The 24,281-nt window shown below is 56.4% G+C and overlaps 1 protein-coding gene across 15 annotated transcripts in view; it reads right to left on the bottom strand.

Moving 5' to 3' along the window:
* PRKCD (protein kinase C delta) overlaps nucleotides 1-24,281 on the bottom strand; it is a 30,621-nt gene that overhangs the window by 5,422 nt on the left and 918 nt on the right. For 5 of the 15 annotated variants that reach the window (XM_084988566.1, XM_084988564.1, XM_084988565.1 and 2 more), the window contains 14 exons: nucleotides 20,902-21,019; nucleotides 7,933-8,066; nucleotides 6,629-6,828; nucleotides 5,316-5,376; nucleotides 4,982-5,144; nucleotides 4,852-4,883; nucleotides 3,642-3,727; nucleotides 3,252-3,381; nucleotides 2,498-2,598; nucleotides 1,761-1,857; nucleotides 1,479-1,579; nucleotides 1,152-1,325; nucleotides 797-888; nucleotides 166-228 (listed from right to left, as the gene is read on the bottom strand). In XM_084988566.1, the coding sequence (XP_084844692.1) occupies nucleotides 166-228; nucleotides 797-888; nucleotides 1,152-1,325; nucleotides 1,479-1,579; nucleotides 1,761-1,857; nucleotides 2,498-2,598; nucleotides 3,252-3,381; nucleotides 3,642-3,727; nucleotides 4,852-4,883; nucleotides 4,982-5,144; nucleotides 5,316-5,376; nucleotides 6,629-6,828; nucleotides 7,933-8,047 (1,415 nt within the window). In that variant the 5' untranslated portion in view covers nucleotides 8,048-8,066; nucleotides 20,902-21,019. Of the gene's footprint in view, nucleotides 1-165; nucleotides 229-796; nucleotides 889-1,151; nucleotides 1,326-1,478; nucleotides 1,580-1,760; nucleotides 1,858-2,497; nucleotides 2,599-3,251; nucleotides 3,382-3,641; nucleotides 3,728-4,851; nucleotides 4,884-4,981; nucleotides 5,145-5,315; nucleotides 5,377-6,628; nucleotides 6,829-7,932; nucleotides 8,067-15,087; nucleotides 15,488-20,901; nucleotides 21,020-24,281 lie in introns of those variants that run through there. The other 10 variants (XM_084988567.1, XM_021068961.2, XM_021068962.2 and 7 more) reach the window with 4 other exon arrangements.

Here is a 24,281-nt window from a genome sequence, read left to right as displayed (position 1 = left end):
AATTCTAGCAATGGAGTAGGTGGCTTAGGCAAATACCCAACTAAAGACTGACTGCAAGCAGAGATGGGGCCATATCTGGACTGGGCCCCACTCAGAGCATTTCAGAGGACATGAAGGGGTGGGGGGGCTCCCCTCCTAAACACCCCCCACTTCCAACCCCCACACCTGTAAATGATCCCTTTCTGGTGTAGAAACTGTAGCCCACAGATTATCTCAGCCGCATAAAACCTGGATGAGAGAGAGACACACACGTGTTCTGAGATTTCTGTGAGCAGCCACTGCTTCTCCCTGGGTCCTTGTCCCCACCCCCCAGGGCAGGAAATGCTGCAAATAATTGCACGGACAACCTAGGCTTGATCAAGTACATCTTGTATCAGGCAAGTAGGGACTGGCAGCCAAGGCAGGAAAGAAAATTATGAAGAGAAAAGCTCCAAATGAGACAGCTGTCTGTCCTGCGAGCGTATGAATTTATAAAGCTATGCATATGTGCATATGCACACAGTTTAGAGGTGCATGGTAGTCTGGGGGCCACACCCCAGGGTCCTGCATCGTGCAGGATCACCATCTGAGAGGCTGCGCCGGCTTCGGCCCAATGTGGGGACTGGACCTGCACGGCAAGGGCTGTGTTCCCAGCCACAGCTTACCCACCACCCTTGGCTTCCCACAAGGAGGGAGGAAAAGGCCCTGGCCACCCCAAATCTCTCCAACTCCAGCCCTAGTGCAGGCTAGCTTCTCCAGGGGGAGGGAAGAAGGAATGGAAGGCAGACAGTTCTTCTCCCCACAGGGCCTGGCGTACGTGGCACGGTAGAGCTCGAAACGGCCTTTGTCCTGGATGTGGTACATCAGGTCCCCCCCGTTGAGGAACTCCATCACGAAGAACAGGTGGTCCTGCGGGGGGAGCATGGTGAGTGGAGGCACAGAAACTGGCCGGATGCTCCCTCACTGAGGGCCACAGGGGGCAAGCCCCAGAGGGAGCAAGGCACAACTCTGTCCTGGGCAGAATGAGGAGAGGGACACAGCCCTGCCTCAAAGTGGTCTGAGAAGGAAGCCTGGGCCCTGCCTTGATATGTCTCAGTGGGAGACAAGGCCCTGACCTGAGCCGCTCAAGGGGGCTGTGTTCCAGGGGCAATGACCCTGGGATGGACGGGTACCTTGGTCTGGAAGGTGCAAAAGAGGTGGGTGAGAAAGGGATTCTCCCCGGCGAGCGCCAGCACCCGCTTCTCTACCATGGTGCACTCCACGTCATCATCGATCAGAACCACGTCCTTCTTGAGGGCCTTGATGGCGAAGAATTCCTTCTTGCCCTTCAGCTCTGCAAGCAGCACCTGACGGATGGGCAGGGGCACTGAGCAGGGGAGGGCCAGGCCCGCACACCTCACCTAACCAGGAGCAGCCAGGGAGGGTGGGAGGCAGGTGCTCCTGGACTCCTGGGCCAGGGTCCCTTGGGCTGCCTGCCCCAGGGATGTGGGGCCCCTCACCTTCCCGAAGCTGCCTTTGCCCAGGACCTTGATGAAGATGAAGTTGTCAATGCTGCACTTGGTGCTGCTCTCCCAGATCTTGCCATAGGTCCCAGTGCCTGCTGGAGATGGCGACTGAGTCTCAGGTTTCTGCCCTGGGACCCAAGAAGGGGGTCTCCCCTGCTGTGTCCCTTCCCCACGGGGTGGGCCTCCTCTCAGTTCTCCCTGGACTGTGCAGGGAAACTGGGACGCGTGCCACATCAGAAGCAGGGGCTTTCCTGGAAGGTGTGGGCACAGCTTCACCTGAGACATCATCTCCAGAGACTCCTGGCTTCTTCTCGAAATTCTGATAGATCCCAACCGTCTCTGCAACCTCCGACTCTGACTTTCGGACAGGTCTCTGGAAGAGGGGGTAGAGGGTCAGACCATGGTCAGAACCCCCAGCCCAGACAGAGGACCCCACCCAACCATCCTTAACTCCACCTTCAATACCAATGGGGACAACAAGAGCAGAGTCTGGGACTCACGGGTGGTGCAAATGTGCACACACACACACACACACACACACACACACACACACACACACACACACACACACACACTTCCAGCACAGGGACTCCTCATCGGTCTGGAAATTGAACTCCACCTTCCCAACCACTTACTCAGCAGATTTTTGTGTAGCTTTCACTTGTTCTTCCCCTTCACTTGTGATAGATTCCAGAATTTTAAAGCTTTGTGGTATCCCTCAAGCCCCAGCCATATCCAAACACACACACACACACAAAGCATAATACAGAAAGGTTTTTAGTTCCAAGTTCCAACCTTCTGGTTCTCTGGGTTCACCCACAAGAAAAGAACTGCTTGAAAAACTAATTTCTTAGGAGAAAAAGGCCCCCACCCTCTAAATGGATCTTCCAGAAGTGGGGGTTCTTAGGTAGAAATGACCCTCACTGCAGTTCCCCAGGAGTGGGTGTGAGCCCTGACCTGACTGCCCCCAACCCCATCACCCTCTGTCCAGGGTTCCCACACTGCCTGCCTACCTGGGTGACTTGGTTCAAGGCTTCTGCCAAGAGCTTCTGGTTGATGCCACAGAGGTTGGCCACCTTCATCTGGCACTTATGGTGCACGTTCATGCCACAATCTGGGGTAGTGGAGAAGCAGGGCCATTAGCGTTCCCGCCAGGCAGGGACAGATGGGCAGCCAGCAGGCTCCAAGAGAACTGTGCCCCTTGCCCCAGGCCCTGCCAAGGGCAGGGAGGGAGGGAGGAGAAAGCAGGAGAGAGGAGGGCTTTTGGCAGTGTCTGCTGGGTTTCCTGCCTTTAGAAAAAAATGCATCCGAAGCTATCATAAGCATCTTGAATCCCTCATTATTTAAAGAAAAAGAAGAGAATGTCTGGGACAATCTAGACAAGTCACTTTTCCTCCAGAGGTCTCGTTTCAGTGAAGCCTGGGGTTGGGGAGGGCCCACAAGGAGCATTTGCTGAGCTGATGTGACATAGGCCTTGGCCAAGCCCCTTCTGCCCGCTTGCCCCTCAGTGACTCTCCCGGGCCTATTCCATGCTAACCCCTGTTTTCTACTTGAGGACATGGAGCTCAGAGTAGTCAGGTCACCTTCCAAGAGTCACACAGCAGGAGCAGGTAAATGGTAGAGTCAGGCTAGTGGGGAGGGGCCACAAGGCCTCACCCATGTGAGATCCCCGGGCCAGGGGACAAAGCCATCCTTAGCTAGTCACTGTTTCCAGGGTCCAGGTGGGCCCTCCTTCCCACCCCCACCCCAGCCCTGGGTGGCACGCACCTTCACACTTTAATCCCTGCTTCACCAGCCCCCAGAGCAGGCTGCCACAGTGGTCACAGAAGGTGGGGCTCATGTAGTTATAAACCTTGAACCGGTGTGGCATGTCGATGTTGAAACGTTCTTTCTGAAACTAGGGGTGCAGGGAGGCGGGGAGTCACAGGTCAAGGCTCACGTGTCAGCTCCAGTCTCTTCCTCACCCCCTAACCCTCCCCTACCCAACCGCCTGCATGGCAAGATGTCCAAGAGGGGTTCCATGGGGACTGGGGCATCTGGGGGTTCCAGGGGCCAAGCCAGGGGAAGGAAGGATGAAGAAAACTGGGGAGGGTGACCCCACAGACAAGGGGTGGGAGAGCCCGAATCCCTCCCGCCCTCCCCTGGGCCCGGTCTCACTATGGTGTCCCGGCTGTTGGCCGCAGTTCCCGTACACCGGCCGATGATCTTGTCGATGCATTTCTTGTGGATGGCAGCATTGCATTCTTGAGGAGGCACAGGCCCAGGAGGAGGACGGGAAGGCCCAGGAGGGGCAGAGTCTGTGAGCTGGCGCCTGCCGGCCCAGTCCAGCCCTCTACACAAAGCCACCGTTCTCCCGACTGCCCACACCCTCACCCCACAGAGGCTGGACCTGGAGCTTGATTTTTCCCTCCTCCCGCCAGTTCCTGAGGGAGGAGCCTGTGGCAGGGAGGACAGGCCAATCTGGGGGTCTCAGAGATTACAGAAGGCTCAGGGAGTCCTTGTGAGCAGGGGTGGGGGCAGAAGTGAGAGGCGGGAGGGTATGCCATGGAGAAGACTAGAGGCTAGGGAGCCCTGTTTGTGGCCCAGGACAGCAAGGATCTCCTAAGCTCTCTCACCCAAACATGCACACACAGACAGATGCACCCCAACACCAAGACACCTGGACACACACACGGCATGTGTGATAATGACAAGGCTTCCTACACAGAGCGCTTACCATGCACAGCCACACTTAAAATACAGCTCTATGTATTTTAGCCCATTTGAACTTCACAACAACTCTGTCATCCCTATTCTATAGATGAGGTAACTGAGGCCCAGAGAGGTTAAGCAACTTTGCCTAGGGCCCTACACCTAGGGAGTGGTAGGACTGGGATTCAAACCCAGGCAGGCTGGCTCCAGAGCCGGAGCTCATTGCCACCGGCCCACACCACCTCATGCACACACACACACCTCACACATGTGTACCCAGATACATACACCTCTATACAGAAGCACATGTGCAGCCAGGGGTGTGCTGGCAAAGGCCTAACAGCCTCTCCGGGGGGAAAAAGCCTTGATGTGTCATGCTGATGGACTGCCGAGCACATACTCCACCAGGGCATATTTCAGGCCGCCAGAATAACATCACTGAATGGGAAGCACTGGGAAGAGACAGGTCAGCTCCAGCACTCACTGACACAGCCTCCGGACACACATGCACCCCAACATGGAAAACCTCCCATGCAAACATGTAGGCCTACAGGGGCTTCTTCCAGACACACTGCCGCAACACAGGGACACAGGCTTTCTGAGAATGCATGCAGGCACTGGGAGGCACACATGTGCACACACAGGTGCGTACAAACCGGGCTGCAGAGACACTTACGCCTGCACTTGTAGCCTTGCTTGTTGAGACCCCTGAAAGGCAAGTGCCCAGGCAGGGTGAGTGCGGGGAAACACTGGGGCTAGGGCCTCTCCCTCCCCCGCCCTGCCTTAGTGGGCACAGCCAGCCTCACCAAACAAAGTCTCTGCACACAGAGCAGAAGGTGGGCTGCCCAAAGAAGGTGGCGATAAACTCGTGGTTCTTGATGTAGTGGATTTTGGCCTGTTTGATGGCTCCACGGCGGTTCATTGTTGGGAACTTGGCCTCGTCTTCACCCCGCATAGACTGCTTGCAATCTGGGGACAAGGGAGCAGCGAAGTCAACTCCAGCCTCCAGGTGGGGCCACACCCCTGCAGTCCTGCCCAGGGCAGCCCTGGACATACCCCCAACGGGGACTGCTTCCCTAAACCTCTGTTCTGGCTCTGGCCTCTGAACCTCTGTCCCCAGTGCAGCTGGGAGGGGCTTACCTATGTCTTCCAGGAAATACTGCACAGACATCAACACCTTGGCCTGGGGTTGCAGGTCCAGCTGCAGGGGTGAGGGTGGGGGAGTCAATGAGGGCGGGCCTGGGCCAAGCCAGACTCAGAACCCGCCCCCATGGTTGGTCCCTCAAGGCCCAGGGATTCCTGGTGGCCTAGCCAGACACCTGTCTGCCCAGAGTGGGCAGGGCCCCACCCCTGAGCCCCGCCCCCACCCCTCACCCAGGGGTATTATTACATTTGGGGAAGTGAAAGGATCCAGCCCACACCCAGCTTGGCCACATGGTCTCAGGAACAGAGTGGGAAGGGAAACTCCCCACCCCCAACCCCGGCTGCCCCCTTCTTAGAACGGAGGCACCTCATCTTCCTGCACATGCGGACACACAGACACAGGCATGCCAACACAGCCATGCTGGTCCTATATCTGTCATGGGCTCTGCATGTCTGGTTGGTTCTGAGGACTGGCTGGTTCTGAGGGCAGGACCCTCAGCTCCCCCAGGACCAGGGTCTGGTGAGTGATAGTGTCCCTTGGGGCAGTGGACAGAGAGCACAGCAGGTGTCCTTGCCTAATTTTTCTAGAGGCTGAGTGGAGCCCCCATGGTCACAGGGTCTTTCCTGGTGCGAACATCTTGGCTGTAGGAGCCAACGTGTGACCCCAGGGAGGCAGAGATACTCTGCTTGCGCTGGCATCCTGTGGCCACAAGGAACACATGGCCACATGTATGTGCAGAATCCCAGTTTCAGCAGGTGAGTAGTGGGCCATGAGCCTTCCTCCCCAGCCCCTTGCTGTGGAAGATCACAACTGGCATTCCCTGATGCCCGCCTGGGCCTGGAATACCTACAAAGATTCCAAACAGAACTGGGAACAATGGGGGCCTCTGAGAAGGGGGCTTGGGGCCTGGTGTTAGGGCCGGGACCCGCCCTTTCATACAGCATGCCATGTTTTACTGTGTGCACATCCTGCCTTTGTCAAATTAAAAGGGAAAAAAAGTAGCCGCGATACCAAGGAGGGCTCTCTTTGGTGCCTCTTATGTGCCAGGTTCTGCAGTAAGCCCTTCACATCCAGCTGCTCATTTAATGGGAACAACTGACCCCGAGGTAGGTTTTTTTAGAATGCCCTTTTAAAGATTCAGAAACAGCCTCAGAGAAGCTAAGGATCTGATAAATCACAGGACCGGGATTCAAACCCAGGCTCAGCTGCAGAGTTGCACCCGTGGCTGGAACCAGCCAGGTGCCCGAGGCCATGCCTACTTGCCATGGCCACACACATGCACTCACATGACCGTGTCTGTGCCCCTCACCCAGAACTCGGCCTTGCCATTGTTCTTCTTGCAGCGCTCGGCCAGCACTGACACGCCCACTGTCACCTCGGACACTGGCTCCTCTGCCGCTCGCATCAGCACGATCTGGATGACGCGGCCCTCATAAATGTGGGCATCGAACGTGGACTTCCACTCAGGATACATAGTGGGTTTCTTCTGCACCAGCGTCTTCCCACGCTCTGCAACATGCCAGGCAGGAAGGTCAGGCTGGGGCCCCTCTGTCCCTCCCTCCCCCAACTTCCCACAGCCCTCCGCCCTCTGGAATCTGCCTGCTCACTCCCTGAGGGCCTGTCAAGGCTTCCCAGTGTCCTGGGGAGCAAATCTCCATTCCTCAGCCCTCACGACCTGCTGTGCTCGCCTCACCAGTCCCATCTCCAGAAACAGAAAGGCCGGCAGCTCCCCCCGGGGGTCCAGCTGGGTCCCACCCCTTGGGCCTTTGCTCCTGCTGTTCCCTCTTCCTCCAGCCCCTCTTAGATGTCACCTTCCCTGAGGCATTCATTTGGTGAACAGTGCTGTGCACGCCCACGTGCCAGCCACAGTACTGGAGGCAAGGACATGGTAAGAAAGAAAAGTTAAACCCAGTGCCTGTCCTCCTAGCATCCCAGTCCTGTATGGAGACATGAACCGGTTCACTCTTCAACTGAACATGAAATCACAGCTGTGATGAGACTGAAGAGGGCAAGGTCAGTGGTTCTAGACCTGCTACCGTCAGGTGGCCTGCCCTAGCCTAAGGGTCAGGAAAGGTGTCCTAGATGAAGGGACACCTTGGCTGAGACTTAAGAGGTGGGTCAGAGATTCACCAAGTGAAGGCAGAAACAAGAAGGAATTGCTTCTTCCAGGAAGATCTCCCTGACCAAAGCCTGGGAGGTACTGCCTCTGGCTTCCCTATCACAGGATTCACTGTCTGGCTCTTTCACCTACCTGACTGTGAGCCCCATGAGGGCAGAGCCAGGTCAGCCCTGGAGCAGGGAGGGTTCAGTGCCCAGTGCAGAGCCTGGTACATGCAGAGCTCCCACAGGGAGCCCGCTGTTGGGCAAAATAACCAATAGAGGAGAAGCTAGAAGCTCTGAGTCCCAGAGACCATTCCAGTCTGTGCAGAAGGCCCTACAGGCACTGGGTGGCCTCTGCTATCTTGCACCAGCAGCTGGGCTGGGTAGGGACAGGAGCATGAGGAAGAGAAGGATCCTTTAGAGGTTCCAGGGGAACAAGGCACCACCCCCTATACTGCCTCCTCCTGGCCTCCAATTCCTAGCCCCACTGGAGGGTCCGGCCTCCAGCCCTACCAGTGCTGAGCGCCTCCTTCATCCTCACAGCACAGAAGGGCTGGCTGGCCTCGTCCGCGGTCTTCAGGGAGCCCAGCTCATAGGAGTTGAAGGAGATGCGCAGGAACGGTGCCATGTTGAGGCCTGCAGCGGGGCTGTGTAAGACAGAAGGCGTGAGGCAGGGCAGTAGGGGCAGCCCTGCGCAGTCAGATATCCATGCCCCCAGCCCCCAGGGCTCTCACAGCATTGAGTCTGGCCCACATGGTGCTTAAAAATGCACTAGCCCTAGTTGTCAACATTAACATGAAGACATTTTATGTAAGACAAGATTTGCAGCATCCCTGGTAAAACTGCAAGATGTGACAGCAGACCCACTGGGCAATATGTGGCTGGCACTGCCCCCTTTGTTGGGCACCCCTGCCAGTCCACTTCAGTCCAGACGCCCCCTTTCACTCCTCTCCAAATCCCATCTGGGCTCTGGAGGCATGTGAGCCCGTGACTCCCAAGTCATTCATTTGGGGAATCATTCAATGCTTCCTTTAATACCCAATGGCTGGACACCTACTATGTGCTGGGCTTCAGCACCTCAGTGCCAGCAAAGATGGGCAGGACAGTACGCCTTCCTCCCTGTACCCTGCCCTGTACAGCCCTCCTTGGTTTTCAAAGTTTGTTTTTTGCTCATATCTACCCAGGCAGACAAGTAGGGCCAAGATGATCATGCCCCCTTTCAGGTGGGGAAACTGAAACCCTGAGGTTGTATCAGAACCTAAAGCTGGGATTGTACTAATTAAGCACCCACTTCCTCTGGGACCAGGGCAGTGAAATGCCCGCCCACACTGGCATGTCTGACTCTTCTGAATCTGAGCCCCTTGGGGTCAGGTGCCACAGGTGCACACTTGTACACCCACGCAGACACTGGCTCCGGGTCTAGACCCCACAGGAGGGAGCTCCACAGCAGTGGCTGTGGGAACACTCACTCACATACATGCACGTAGGTACGTACTTGCTCTGTCCTGAACATAAGCCGGCACGGAGGCAGACTCAGACACGCACCTCTACCCAGACACACGTCTGTATGCACAGACCATAGTCACCCTGGTCCTGGGACAGCTCCCCCCAGCTCCCCCACATGGCAGCCAGAGCAGCAGCCAGGTTTGTGGGGAGCTCCCAGACCAGATGAGCTCAGAGGAAACACTGACCTCAGCCTGCAGCTCAGCCCAATGGCCCAGCCAGTCCTCTGAGGCCAGCAGCCAGACAAGAGGGGAGGGACCAGGCAGGGAAGACTCTACAGTGTCCCCTGCCAGGGCCTGGCTCCTATTCAGAGGGAGTGAGAGAGGGTGTGTGAGCTCACATCTGAGCCCAGCCCCCAAGCCTTCAGCCTGAGACCAGCCAGGCCAGCCACAGTGACCTCTTGGCAGGCAGGGATGGAAAGCCAGCGTGAGCTGGTGCTGCCTCCTCTGTGGGCCCAAGTAGGCATGAGTGTAAGCCAGGGGGTGCAGGGTGAGAGGTATGACTGCACAGCCTTGAGATGTGTGCGCCTAGGAGGACACGTGGGTGGGTGGCAGGTAGTGGCCACTCAGTGAATGTTAAAGTGGATAGATAGCAAGCCGCACAGGCCTGGCTGGGAGTGTGCATAAGAGCCTCAGTGAGTGTCCCAAACTCTCAGGCCAAAGGCCAAGGTAGCCCCTTCTGCCACCCTGCTTGACCTGGGGGTCCAGAATGATCAGCATGGTCCTGATACAGCACACACACCTGCCTGCATCCACATTCTGAGGCCTGACCACAGCAGACATGGCTCAGCCTAATGCTTCCCAGTAAGGTAACCTTGAGACCTGGTATGTGTGTGTGTGTGGGGGGGGGTTGTGATGATGAACTTCCTGAGTATCTCACGGGCTGAGTGGTCCGGTGAGCAGGGACAAAGGAGTAGCAGTTATGCTGCATAGGGCTGGGCTCCTAGGGAAGAGGGGGTCAGGGCAGTCCCTGGTGGCAAAATGATGGTGTAGGACTCTGACACCCACACTGCCTTGGCTGTGGGACTCTATGGGTCACTTGGCCTGAGACTCAGTCACCCCATCTTCCAGATAAGGAACAGTCTCTTGGCACAGAGTTGTCACGATGAGAACTTGTGTAGGACGGGAGCCAACATCAATGCCACAGGCTTCAGGCTATCCTCTTACTGCTATCACCCCTTCTTGCTAACAGCACCCTCCTTTTCACCCGTGCACCTCCCTTCACAGTTTACAAAGTACACTCACATCCTCACCACATCCACTCCATGCTCCCAACAGTCTGGGAAGACAGTCCTGATAACTGACCACACTTCTCAGATAGGGAAACCAAGTCTCCAGGAACAGAGCCGCTCATCCTGGAGCAGCAGGTGCGCCCAACACCATCAGCCAGCTCTTCCTCCCCGCCTCCCCTCGGGGCCCCGTCCAGGTGGCCCACATGCTCCAGGTCACCCCTCAGGAGCTGTCCATGAGACTACCAGGGGCTGTCCGGCGCAGACAAGGTCATCAGCCTGCCCTCTAGCTCCTCAGCCACACTTGGAGCAGCTGCTGCTCACAGTTAGTTAGAAGCCACCTGAGGGAAAACCACAACCACAGCAGGCCCCAGTCCTGGTCCCAAACCTGCACAGCCAGGCAGCAGTACCATGAGGAAGAGGACCCATGGGCTACTCCGGGGCTAGCTGGCAATAACCCCAGGGTTAGGTCACTTAACCACAAATACCTAGGACTAAAACTAAAGCATGGGCCCTGGCCAGGTTCTACCACCTCCTCCACCCCTACTGCACTGCCCTGACCCCCAGAGGGAGAGGAACACCGTGAGCCAGCAACTTCTTCCATCACCATGGGACCCTGAGAGAGGTCTTGGGCCCCTGCACATTAGGCCCCTCCTGCACAGCAGGGCCAGAGTCGCCCACCTACCTGGCAGAACATCTGAACACTGGTGGGAAGGCTAGAGGGTAAAGTGATAGCACAAAAGCAAGGTGGGCCAACTATTTTTAGCCCCCATGCAAATTGGCTCAGGCCCAGAGGCCCCAAAGGAAGGCCACTGACTCGATCTCATCACAACTCTCCAGGGTCATGGAGGTGCCGGGGCTGGACTTCACACAGGCCTCCATGGGGACCAGCTCCCGAGAGCCAGCTGGGGCCAGCTGGGCTTTTCCTGATTGCCTGTGGGCTCCTAGTCTCTCCTCTCCTCTCGTGCTTCTCTAGCCCATAGCAGAGGTAGCCCTGTGAAGAAGAGAGCTCTGGACTTGGAGTCAAAGGGCCTGGGTATGAACCAGTGCCCTCACTTATAAGAAAGATCATCCTTGTGAGGCCCACACACACCAGACCAACCTTGCAATGGCATTAGCTTACTTTATCCCTGTGTAGGTCCGGGAGGTGAGTATTTTACTGGTGAAAAAACAGGCTCAGAGAGGCTAAGTGACTTGCCCAAGATCAGACAGCGAGTAAGTGGTAGAAAGATTTGACATTGCAGTCCACCTTCCTTCTGGTATGTCTTTTAGGAAGAAGAGATGAAGGGCAAGAGACAGAGACAGAGAAATGCCAGGAGCAACACACACAGACATGCCCATGAGGACAGAGAACACAAGAAGAGGGGTGAGGAGTCCCATCATGGCCATGGCCCAGCGGAAACAAATCCAACTAGGAACCATGAGGTTGCGGGTTTGATCCCTGGCTCAGTGAGTTAAGGATCTGGTGCTGCTGTGAGCTGTGATGCAGGTCGCTGACACAGCTCGGATCCTATGTTGCTATGGCTATGGTGTAGGCTGGCAGCTGTAGCTCCGATTAGACCCCTAGCCTGGGAACCTCCATGTGCTGCTGGAGTGACCCTAAACCTACCCCCCCTCCAAAAAAGAAGAGGGGTGAGGGCACCAGGAGACAGGTTCCCTGTGCTTGATCCGAATCCATCCACCCAACGTCCTCCAGGATGGTCCTTGGAGACCCCCTCACTACTATACACAGTGGGTGGAACAGACCCCTGGAGTGCTACTTTTCCTCCTGTCCCAGCCTCTTGGGCCAGACTTCAGTTCTCAAAACCTGGGAAAGGCTTGGCTGCATCCCAGCCACAGGGGATGAGAGCTCACTCTCCCTGCTCTCCACCCCTGCCCCCACCAGACCAGCAGCCCAGAGGTAAGAAAAGGTGGGGCCAGGCCAGGCCATGCCAGAGCTGGTGGGCCACCTCCTCCAGGACAGCAGCAATCTGCTCCCATCCAGGCCCGGGCAGTGGGCAAGGGCAAACAAGGGTAAACATGAACCGAGTGTGCCAGGTGAAACGCCTGGGTCACAAAACAAGCATACACATTGCAGATCCATGAGTGTGTTCCAGTATAGGGGGCGGCTGGGGGACATAGCCTGAGGGGTGCCATTAGGAACAAGAACACATTTTCTCATTTTTCTACAACAATCGTATATAACTTGTTTGATAACAATTTTGTGAGAGCTTAAAAATAAAACCCATCAAGGAGTTCCTGTCGTGGCGAAGTTGTTAACGAATCTGACTAGGAACCATGAGGTTGCGGGTTGGATCCCTGGCCTCGCTCAGTGGGTTAAGGATCTGGCGTTGCCGTGAGCTGTGGTGTAGGTCACAGACATGGCTCGGATCTGGCATTGCCGTGGCTGTGGCATAGGCCAGCAGCTGTGGCTCTGATTCGACCCCTAGCCTGGGAACCTCCATATGCCTTTTCTAGGTGTGGCCCTAGAAAAGACAAAAAATAAAATAAAACGCATCAGGCCAAAATATCCCTCAGAAACTGACACCCCCATCTCCTCTCTGTACACAGGATATACTGAGGACAGGGTCCTGCAATGAGGGTCCCCTGTCCCCCAGATCCGGCCTGGTCTCCTCCACCAGCCCTTCCCTGGTGTTTGATTCTGCCTCCTAGGCCACAGAATGGTGCTTGCTGAACAGGGGAGCAAAGCAGGACCTGAGAGGAGAGGCTCTGAGTAGGCTCCAGGGGAGAGTATGAGAACGTAGTCATTGTCACTCAAGAGTGAACAGGCTGAGAACAAGAGGTGACAGGCTGCAGTCAGACAAAACAAGGGTGAGTAGGATCAGCTGGTGGGTCAAGGGTCTGGCTCCCCTGAACAGACCCCTGAACAGGAGGGGTGGGGCACCCTCCAACCCTCTCCCACACCTGCCCCACCTAGGGCAGCCCCTGCCATCTGCCCATGCAAGGCACCATCTGCTGCCAGTCAAAGCTGGTGGTGGTGGCAGCAAAGCAAGTGGGGCAGTATCAGCCTAAGTGCTCTAGGGATGCAGACTATGCCTGGGGGAGCTCAAGGTCTAGTCCATATCTGGTCTTGAGGGATGAACGAAAGGAAGAGGCCCTAGCAGGCCCAGGCAGGGGGAGGGAAGGAGAGTGAGAGGCAGTGTGATCGAAGGAGGGAGCAGGGCTGGTCCTGGCAGGGTTACAACAGGGCAAGGGGGCTGGGTGTGGCAGAAGCTGCCTGGCAGGGCAGGCAGGCGGTAGCAGCTGGGCTGGGAGGCTCGCTTCCCCCATTGCCTTCCCAGACGGAAGCAAGTTAAGGAGGCCTCAGGGGTTTCACAACCCAGGAAATGGGCTCAGCAAGAAGAGGAGGAGGTGGGGGAGGGGAAGGGATAGCAAGACCCTTCTAAGGCCCTTTTCCCAGGGTCCCAGCCCCCATGTCCTGGGAGGAGAACCAACCATGGTCTCAGGTCATGGCCAAGTCCCAGAGGAGGGGATGTTTCCCACACCTGCTCCCCTCCTAGGACTAGCACTTATCTCCCAGCCAATACTCCTCCCTACTCCCCCACCCCACATAGACCAACCACTGCCTGGGCTCTCTTCCCCTTCTCCAAGGACCCTTTCTACCTGTCACCAGAACCTCCCCCCTCAGTCTTCTCACAGCTGGAATCTCCAGGGCTCCCACTGCCCTAGGAGGAGCCCATACTTCAGCTTAGCCCTGGCTTGCTCGCCACCTCAAATCTTACCCTTGGCTACTCTGTGAGCACACGCCTCACTTTCAACCCCCCTACTTTTGCACAGGCAGAATGTCCCCTTGAACTCTTACATATCTTTACAGATTGCTCTAAGGTCCAGCCCGTCCTCCATTTGCCCGGAAGCCAGCTGCCCCTCTATCTCACATGCCCCCAGCAGGTACCCTGTGCAGGTGTCCAGGATCACACTCACACAGAGGACCTGGGTGTGTCTGCCTGTAGCTCAGCCTTCTCAGCTCTGGCCACACATCTGACTGTCCTGGGGACATTCAAACATTCCACTGCTGCCGATCTGGCCCACTGGAATCTGATGAGAATCAGAGGTGAGGCCCAGGCAGCACAACTGAACCTTTTGTAATTGTCATACCCTCAGAACCAATGAAAAAACCTGGCCTTTCCCCCAGGAAAACCCATGCCTGTGGCGGCCCGCTTCTGCACATGATAGGGTGGGGGCTGTATGTCTTGAAGGCCTAGCCTGGCCCCAGGTCAACCCCAGGCCTCCTTTGGCCCTGCTAACAGGCACTCACAGTGACAAGACACCAGGCCCTTGGAACACACAAACTGACAGGGGACAGTAAAATAAATGTGTAATTACAGAGGGGGACATGACCACTGCTCAGGCAGCAAGAGGGGCTGGGATGGAATGACGGCCAGGGGGGGCCTGTCAGTGGGGGTCAGGGGAGCATGTCAGGAAGGGCTTCAATCTGAGAGATGCCCAGGGGTGCCATAGGCCCACCTGGCCAGAGGTTCTGGAAGGATCTGAGGGGTAGGTCATGAGACCCTGTCATTGGCTCATGCTTACCCCTGCCAGCATGTGAGGGGTACAGGACCTCCTTGGGGGCACAGTCCACACCAGGCACAGGCCTGAGTCACTCAGCCGGCTCTAGGATTAGGGAAGCCATGGGCTCAGGCAGGGGAGGGCTCCAGGTACCCCTGAGGGAGGAACAAAAGCCCCTTCATGCAAGACAGAGGACAAGGGGGCCTCTGTGAGGAGCTGGGGTGAGGGGTACGTCAGGGTCTTGCCCAGAATAACCACATGTTTGTGCACACACAGGCACACCCACCGACCCAAACCCACAGTGACATGTGGGGAGCCCTGCTTGCAAATGGATACACACACATGCACACACAAAACTCTGTAACCATAGGCACTACATACCCCTATGACATCTCAATAATACACACGCTAAGAAACACACCACCACTCACCAGCTCTGTTGACAGACAGCGAGGCCCACACAGATGACACAGGACATCTACACCTTCATGCACAGCCAGATGTGTTTACCCAGAGTGCCACGAGCACATAACGTACACATGGGCACGGACGCTCCAGGCAGGCAAAGAGAGAGACTCACAAGGCTGGAAGAACCCACATGTGCCTGATGAAGTTCTGGCACCAGAAAGCCCAAATGTAGCTTTTTCTCCTGCAGCCCCTGGGGCACAGTGGCTGGGGACAGCGGAGGGAAGGGCAGCTGGGCACCAGGCAGGCTGGGCCTCTCCACTGAAGGAGGCAGGGAAAGCCCCTCCTGGCCCAGGGCAAAGTCCAAAGCATGTAAGGGAAGGAGTGGGCTGGTCAGGCTCATCACCAGGTGCCACCCCTGCTTCTGAGGGGAAGTCAGCGGAGGCTGAGGATGAGGCCAGGGGTCACAGGTGCAGCCACAGGCCTGGGGCACAGGAGGAGGGGAGGGTGCAGGTGCAGCAGCCAGGCAGGCACCCCACACAAGACCTCCACAGAGCTCAAGTCTCAGTGGGCAGAACCCAACAAAGACAGAGGCTATAAATCACCCAAAGCCACAAAGCCAAAGGAGCAGCTCTGAAAGAGGTGGGGGAGGAGAGGGACTCCCGGTTCTAGCCTCAGAACTGTCCATTTGGCCTCCAGTGGGAGACACAGGCATGTGCTTGGGGAAGGGACTGGCTCCTCCACCATCCCCCACAGAGAGGGGTCTCCAGTCCATGCCTCAGCCCCCCACCTCTGCACCTCCTCCTAGAGTCCCCATGATTTTCCTGACTGTGGACAACAGCCTTTGCATTTGGGAGAAGATGAGACAGCCATTTAAGGCTTTTGTCATCCATCCCCACAAGGTAAGCAGGGCCAGCATGATGCTCCCATTGGAGGGATTAGGAGAAAGCTGGAGAGAGGCAGGACTGAAGTGTGCCATCCCATGGCAAGCACTGAACAGAGGAACTGGAGAGCAGGAGTTGGGTGTGGGCTGAACAGGTCTAGTTCAGGTCTGGTCTGCCCCGGGTGCCCTGAGAGCTTGGCCAAAGCACTCTGGCGTCATCTCTGAAAGGAGCGATCTTGCCCTGCTTAGGAGGAGGTGCTGAGTGCAGGACCTGGTACCATCATCCTTATCATTGCTGTCATCTTCACACCAGGCCCTCTCCCCATCTGCCCCACTGCCCATTTCCAGCTGTTCTATAGCCAGAGGGGCCCCCAAACCTCCTTGGATCAGTGCGTAAAACGGCTCTCTCTCTGAGGTGCCCTGGGGGCACTGGGGGTCGTTTTCACCCTCCCCCTTCCTCCCCACTCAGCAATGTTATCACTTCTGCCTCCTGCCTATCCTTAAGTCCTCTCTTCTCTGCTCTGGGAAGAGACTGGGCTGGGCAAAGGCAGCTGAGTCCACTAGCAGACCCCAGGTCAGCGACTGTTTCTCTCAGGGCCTCACGTTCCCTCTCTTGACAATGAGACCTTTCTCCAGGCCTGACACTGAAAGACCCTGCAATTCTCTTCCTATCTCCCCTGGCCCCATACCTCAGCCCCCAAGCCTACACCAAGTGGACATTGATTCCAGCCTCAGGCCTTGGCGACTGGCTATTCCACTGCACCTGTTTACTCAACATAGCCATAGACATGATCCAAAGCTTCCGAGTCTGTTGTGAAAACAACAGCTCAGCCACCACAAGCCTGTTCTCCTGGGCACCTTGGCAGGGACCTTCGAGGGAGAGCCATCCCAGCCTTGTACCCAGGGCCTTTCGGAGTTCCCCACCAAAGGCTGAACCCTCTTCTCCCCAGTCCAGGCTTTATGTGCTACCTCTCAACTCTCAGGTCTCCACTTTTAGCCCAGACCTCCCTAAATTCCAGGCTCATGGACCCACCTGCCTCCCCAGCCTCACCACGCTCTGGAGGTGCTCAAATATGACCAAACCAAAGCTACTGACATTTGCCAGGGAAGTGCCCCTTGTCTACTAGCAGCACCAGCACTCAGGCCAGACACCTGGGGGTCATTTCCACCCTCCCCCTTCCTCCCCACTCAGCAATGCTACCACTTCTGCCTCCCGTCTAGCCTGAAGTCCTCTCTTCTCTCCATCACCACCCCATCTAGGCACCATCACCTTCTCTGGGCCTGCACCAGCCTGCTCTCTGCCCTTCGTCCTCTGCTCTGGCCCCCATGGTCCCTCTGCCTCAGCGACTAGACAGAGCTTATCACCCTCTGCTCAAGTCCTCATTGTTTTCTATTTCCCTTTTGATGAGCCCAAATCCCTCTCCCTGGCCTCCTGGCTGCACCTTACCCTGCTCCTCGGCCCCAGCCACAGTGACCTCTTTCGGTTCCCTGAATGGCTACCTTCCTTCCCGTTCAGGAGCCTCTGAGCCCACCGTTTCGTTTTCCTGATCCTCTCCCAAATCATACACTAGCTCTTATCATTTAGGTCTCAGATGAACAATCCCTGATCTGCCCATTTCACAGAGGAGGCAAATGAGGTTCAAAGCAGCACACAGCTCAAGAGTACAGAGCCAGTAAATACCAAGCAAGGATTTAAAGCCAGATCTGTCTGAGGCCTGCAGAGGTCTTGCTCCTAAACCTTCAGAGTGCCCTCGCTCACACTCCTAGCCAAGGCCCCTGCAGAACTCCAGCCCGCCAGCCCTGCTACTACACCACCATCATTGCCATCAATACACGAGGCCTCCAGCTTCCTGGCCCTGGATAGCAAAAGCCGGAGCTGAGCCCATCCCTCACTGGGTTGACCTGTGTGTCTCTGGGACAGGCAGGTCCCTGCCACTAGCTGCCACATGGCAAGAATGTCTGTATGGACGCGCACGAAGGGATTTTCAGCTCTCCTCACGCCTCCAGCCTCCATCAGCTGCAGATGTCCGCCCCCTTCCCCAACCCAAAGGCTGACTCCAGGGGTCCGAAGGGTAGGCAGGCTGGCAGGAGGGCTCACCAGCCACCCCCTCACTGTCAGCCTCAGCTTCTCTAAGCCAAATGTCCCACAGGGAGCCAGAGCTGGGGAGGGGCCCGGGGGAGGCCTGAGGGGGCAGCAGGCAGCTGCCGCCTGCCTTTTCCTTCCCCGCATCCATTTGTCAGGAGATCTATTTTTCTCTCTTTGAAAGGGAGTGAGGGGGAGAAGAGCAGGAGGGGGCTGGGCCGCTGAGTGGGCACAGCTGCTCCACCCTGGCGCTCTTCTCCTAGGAGGACGCAGAACCTATTGAAACGACAGAACCGTCCCTACTCTACAGCACTGCCGCTGGAGGCAGAATCCAGACCTGGTTTCTCAGTTGGGCTCCGCAGCCACTTGGCCCTGTGACACTAGGCCTGTGCCCAAGCCATCAGAAGATAATAACCCCATCATCAGTATCACTCACTATTCTTTGAACAGTTACCATGAACCGGGTGCTAAGTGCTTTACGTAACTACGATTTCTACTCCTTAAACACTAACAGCATGCCAGGCAAGGGGCTAGCTACTTGGCAGACGTTATCTGTTGTTTGCAGCAGCACAATCCCATAAAGCTGGATGCTATCATGGTCTCATTGGTCAGGGAGGACACTGAGGCTCTGGGCATCAAAGCCCCTTGCCCAGCTTCATTCGTACGGCTACTCTGAACTGCTTAATCCCAGCAATACAGCCCAGCCGTCTCATTCACACACAACGGGTCACCCCTGTGTCCAAGCACTCCTAATGCTCTGAGCCACAGCTTACAGCTTGGAAGAAGGGAAGAGGCGGGGTAATGAGGGCTGCAGAGAACTCCATGGTGTCAGTGCCCCTACCGCTCTCACTGAGCATCCATTAAGGCCTGGCCAGCACTTTCCTGGCCAAGGAAAGCCTGGTCAGTCGGCCTAATCCACTGCCCAGACACTGCTCCCCTTGGAGGCAAGGCCAGGGAGGAGCAAGCCACAGATGGAGAGCTGGTCAGTCCCATTCTAAAACCACTTCCTGGGCAGCCCAGAGGAAGTGAGCCTCCGGAAACAGCTCGGACGGTCTCTCTTTGTGCTCCGGCCTTGGAAAGTGCACAGACTGCCCCAGAAGCACCCTGCTTGTCTCCCAGTCCCCAGAGTCCAGCAACTCCACTTGCACCAAGCCTGGACACTGCAGAGGACAGAGTAACTGATAGGACATCCCCCACACCCGCTTTTGAGCACCTTAGCCCCATGACCACAAGCAGCCCACTTCCTCCTCTGTGGCAGCAGCCACAAACGGTGCCAGAACAGCTGACAAAGTCCCTCCCCCTCACGCATACCCCTATCTCCCACCATGCCAAGTCCTGGTTGACCTGGGGACCTGGCCCAGGACAGGAGGATAGCTGGTGAAGGCCGGCGCAGAACTCACCTCCCAATGTGGCCCAGTCCTCTGGAGTGCCTGTGGTCATGGACACACCTCAAACCTCACCCTCAGTGCCAAATGCAGGCTTGACTGTGACCCTGACCAAGGACCCCCCTTCCTGACCCAGAATGGGCACAGTGTGGTATGTGTGGGCAGGCGTCTGAGTGCATGGATGACTGGGTGAGCGTCTGCGTGCGTGTTTGAGCGTGCCTGCGCCTGAGTGCATGTGAACACCTGTGTGTGTGCGCATGTGTGGTGTGTGTGCAGGCACTCATGGGTATGCGGGTGTGGGTGCCGAGTGCAGCTCAGTTTCTATATCCCTGTGTGAGTGTATATGTGTCTATGCAGCGAGGTAGGTGATGTCTGAAAGGAGAAAGTGAGCCTGGCTCCAAAGCTAATTAATTGAACTTCTTGTGGAATGAGGCTCCATGGTAGGAGGGAATTACCCCCTGACTTGACACAGCAGAGGCCCTCAGCCAGCCAAGGTCACGTCACCTCTCCCCACCAGGTTTGGGGGTAGGCTGAATAAAGAGAATAGCTAGAATAGACTCTGCCCTTGTTCAGCCCCCAATCCCACTCCAGGAGTGGGGGCCCCGACCTCATACCCCTCCACCCTCTCTGGCCCCCTCCTCAGAGTTAGGCACTGGGAGCCCATCCCCAAGACCTGTAGGTGCCTGACAGCCAGGAAGGGTGGGCATGAGGGGTTGATCTGGGAGGAGGAACACCCTTGCCACCCTTGGTAGCTTCCCAGGGCCCCCCCGCCCCTGAATCCTAATCACTGGACTTTGGACAGTCAGTGGATAGCTCATACTTAGCCATTGTAATGGGGGCTGGAGGAAAGTCCGGCCCCCAAGAAAGGCATTTTCAGCTTTCTAAGGGGCCTGAGAGAGTGTAGCCTTCTCCAGCATTCCTTAGTGCCTGCCCAGCTCACCCTGAATCTGGAGTCTGGGGAGGGAGATTTAGTCTCTCCTCTGACCCCAGAGAAGCTGGGGAAATGGGGGACTAGGGTGTGGAAGAGAACCTGGTTGTGCCAGGAGCTGGGAGACCTCATTCCATCCCCAGATGGTTGTCCAACCCCTAAGGGACTCAGGGCGAACCTCAGTTTCCCTGTGTGACGATGAAGACAGCCTGAGGCAGAGATAAGGGGCCATGGAAAAGCTGACACGTCCATCCTCACTCCTGGTTCAGATACCACCTCCTCTCTAACTGACCAGCACAGTGTCACTGCTCCTGGCACCAAACCCCTGGTGGGCCTCAGGCCTCTGAGCTCCAAGGCCAAAGCCTTCCCTGGGCCAGAAGCCAGTTCCAGGCAGCGAGTTCTCAGGCAAACTACTACAGCTCTGGGCGCCCAGGCCCCATACCCAGACCAAGGACTCTGGGTGCCCCCCTACACCTCCAAGTCCCAGGAAGGAAGGGGAGGAGCCAAAGAGGAAGGCCACCCCTGTACACTGTCCATCTGCTTAAGAGGACCCCATCTTACCTGGGGCTCCCTGCTTCCCTTTGCCCTTAGTCCTGGCTCCTACTTCCACCACCACCACAACCACCGCCACCAGGAGAAGTAGGCCAGCCACCCTCACCTGGGCCAGTTCCCAGCGGACCTGCAGGAACAAGAGAAAACAGCTGAGTCGGGAGGCACCACCAAACAGGCTCTCCTCATCAGTCAGCCCCAGCATGGCCGACATAGGCCCAGCTCACGCACATCTGGCCCTGAGACCTTGGCCTCTTTGTACCTGCTTTTCTCTTCTGTGAAATGGTGTGGGGCCCGACTTTTCCAGAGCACCAGCTATATTTCTATTCCATGTTAGGGGTCAGAACAATCTGTCTCAGCCCTTGGAGCATTTCCAGACCACAGACACAACAAGAAGGCTGTTCCTAATCCTCCTGTCTTCAAAAGCCTGCCCGTGGGCCTGGAGACCTAGGGTGCAATCAGCTACCACCGAGTTGTGTCCTGGGGCAATTCCTCTGAGCCTCAGTTTGTCTCATCTTTTATTTATTTACTTTTTTTTCAGGGCCACACCTATGGCATGTGGAAGTTTCCAGGCAAGGGTTCAAATTGGAGCTACAGCCGCTGGCCTATGCCACAGACACAGCAATGTCAGATCTGAGCCTCATCTGTAACCTACACCACAGCTCACAGCAACGCCAGATCCTTAACCCACTAAGTGAGGCCAGGGATCAAACCCACGTCCTCAAAGATACTGCTGAGCCACAACAGGAACTTCCTGTCTCATCTTTAAAATGTGGAGAATGCATCTCCCCAGGTGGTTCCAAGGTTCCAATGATATGGCATGCCAGCTGCTGTGCTGAACTCACACTGGCAGTGCCAAATGAATAGTGACACTGTTTATTCCTTGTTTTGCACCTTCTAGTTCAAGTGATTCTCACATTACTGTTGTGCCCATTATACAGCTGAAAAACAGAGGCCCAGAGAGATCCTAGAAGGAAGGAAGAGAAAAGGCAGCAAGGTGCCCCACGTCTCCCAGTTGAAAGGCCTGAGCACTTTCTCTTCAGGTCAGCCCAGGCTGCCACAAAAGATTCTTCTCCCCAAGGATGAGCTCCTTCTCCAGGTGAAGACTCCCATCACCACTCCCTCAGGGATGAGGCATCCTTAAACTTTACCTTTTTGTATTTTAAGTTATTTCTAATTTTAATTTAAACTCCAATTAGCTGTGCCAGCTAAACAGAGTCAGTGCCCTACAGTCACAACTCCAAATCGTGCCCACCACTCTCTGCCCATTGCCGATTCTGAGACTGGTGGGTGTGTGTGTGTGTCATGTGGGCTCAACAGGGCTGGATGCTGGTGGGGTCTCTGTCCAGCCAACTTCCCTCCCACAAGCAGTCTGGTCAAGGGGTTGGGAGGGGGGCAGCAGATACACTGCAGGCAGGAAATTGGGTTGGGGCTATCTGGGTTTTATTAGCTCCAGGTCCCAGGAGAATGGGGACCATACAGTTTGGGGGAGGTGAGTGGCCACCAACTAAGTCTTAGCATGTGCTGAGCTTTCATTATGGGCCAAGCCTGCACTAAAGGACCTCTGACACAGGACTCATAGTCCTCACTGCTTTCTGCATTCTGCAGATAAGGAAATAGCCTTAGAGAGGCCTAGCTCCAGCTCTTGCTCTTAAAAGGCACAGGGAGTATTTGAGCTCAAATCTTTCCTGGGTCCGGAGCCTTAGGTCTTGGTCACAACATTGCAAACCCCAAAGGTTGCCCTTGGGTGTCTGTGAACTTGGGGGAGTGGAGGAAGGTGGGAGAGGAATTCCCCATCTCCCAAGGAGCCAGGGTTGGGCTTGAGCTTGCCCCGTGCACATCCACATCCTCACAGTCTCCCACATGTGCACACACACACAGGCACACACACGTGCACGTGCCAGGGCTCTCACCTTCCCTGCCAGCACTGACACCCCAGGGCACAGGCATCACACAGCTTGTTGCATCCCCTCTTGCTACTGACACCCCCACGCAGGCATTCTCGGTTCCCCACAATCACAATGATTCTCTGAGCACACATCCTGAGTTTCATACAGTCAGACCGTGAGTCTCCCACCAGTCATACCTCAGCCTCTCCCCCTCTCACTCCTGCCACACACCAGATCCCTCAAACCTGCCCCCATAGCCGGATACAGTTATCCAAAGACCTCCACATCACACACACACACTGCCCGCTACCAGCCTGCCCACCACACCCCAGCTCAGTCCATGGCAGAAATGAGGAAACGCAAGGAAACCCTGGTCACAGTGTCTCAGTGACAGAAAGAAAGAACATGTAAGTGCACACACAGGCACACTCATACAGACACACACATGAGTTTAGTGGGCTGACACTAACACTGACGGCTCCCACAATTAACAACTCGAATGTACTCATGGCTAGTGGGTCACCATAATATATACTCAGTGTGCAGCATAGAGCCCATCCAGCAGGCACACAGAGACACATACCCCAACACATAGAGGGGTGTTTGGTGACAGAACATAGTACACACATAGCTGCCAAGGGCACACAAAGCCTAGGACACTCAAATAGACATACTCACATACACAAGCAAGTCACACATTTAAAAGGACACACAGGGGCAAATCCCAGACCCAGTGAGGACACACAGGGAAACACACAATACATCCACATGCCCAGATACAGGCAACTCAACACAAGACAGGATCCAGGCATTTAGTGCAGAGGCCAGAGGGGAAAGAAAGGTCGTGTAGTCACACCAAATCCTTCTGACCAGGTTTAAGTGGGGGGTTCAGTGGGCTCTCCCATCCCCGACAAGGGCAAATGGGGGAGTTTGGCAGAGTGGGGCAGTTCTGCCGTGCCCACCTCTTGCCTCTTCACCTCTGCTCTCCTCCACCCCCTCCCCTCTCCTGGCTGGGCCCCCACGGGGGAGGCGTGGGGATTGGAAAGGGGCCACCGGAGGAGGAGGCTCAGAGGGTCGCAGGGGCGGGACGGGAAGGGAGACGGATGGTAGAGACTGAAGCCACTCCCAGCCCGGAGAGAGATGGGGAGAAAGACCTAGAGTCTGAAAGGAGAGAGCAAGAAGGAGGCGCCGCGAGGGCTGGGCCGGGCAGGGTCCCAGGGGCGAGAGGCAAGGCCCGGCGGGCAGCCTGGCCTCACACCCGCGGAAGAAAAAGAAAGGCGACCAGACAGGCATGCGACGGCGAGCGTGGGTTGGAGGCGCCGTTCCAGGAGGATGGGATCTAGGGGGCGACCGGAGGTGGGATGGGGGCGGGGTGATGGAGCGCGAGGAAGGTGAAGGACAGACGGACGGGGAGTAGGGAGAGGAGGACGAGGGAACTTAGGGGGTGGGGACGGATGGACGGACAGAAGGCCCCAAAGATTCGGAAGGGACGGGCAGACCCTC

This window comes from Sus scrofa, chromosome 13 (genome assembly GCF_054392235.1).
Source record: "Sus scrofa isolate SSC_HxYL_T2T_F1_AM1 chromosome 13, Sscrofa_HxYL_maternal_Yorkshire_Landrace_v2.0, whole genome shotgun sequence".
In the NCBI taxonomy this organism is placed as follows: domain Eukaryota; kingdom Metazoa; phylum Chordata; class Mammalia; order Artiodactyla; family Suidae; genus Sus; species Sus scrofa.
Note: the sequence above shows the minus strand (reverse complement) of the source record. Positions and strands in the feature narration are given on the sequence as shown.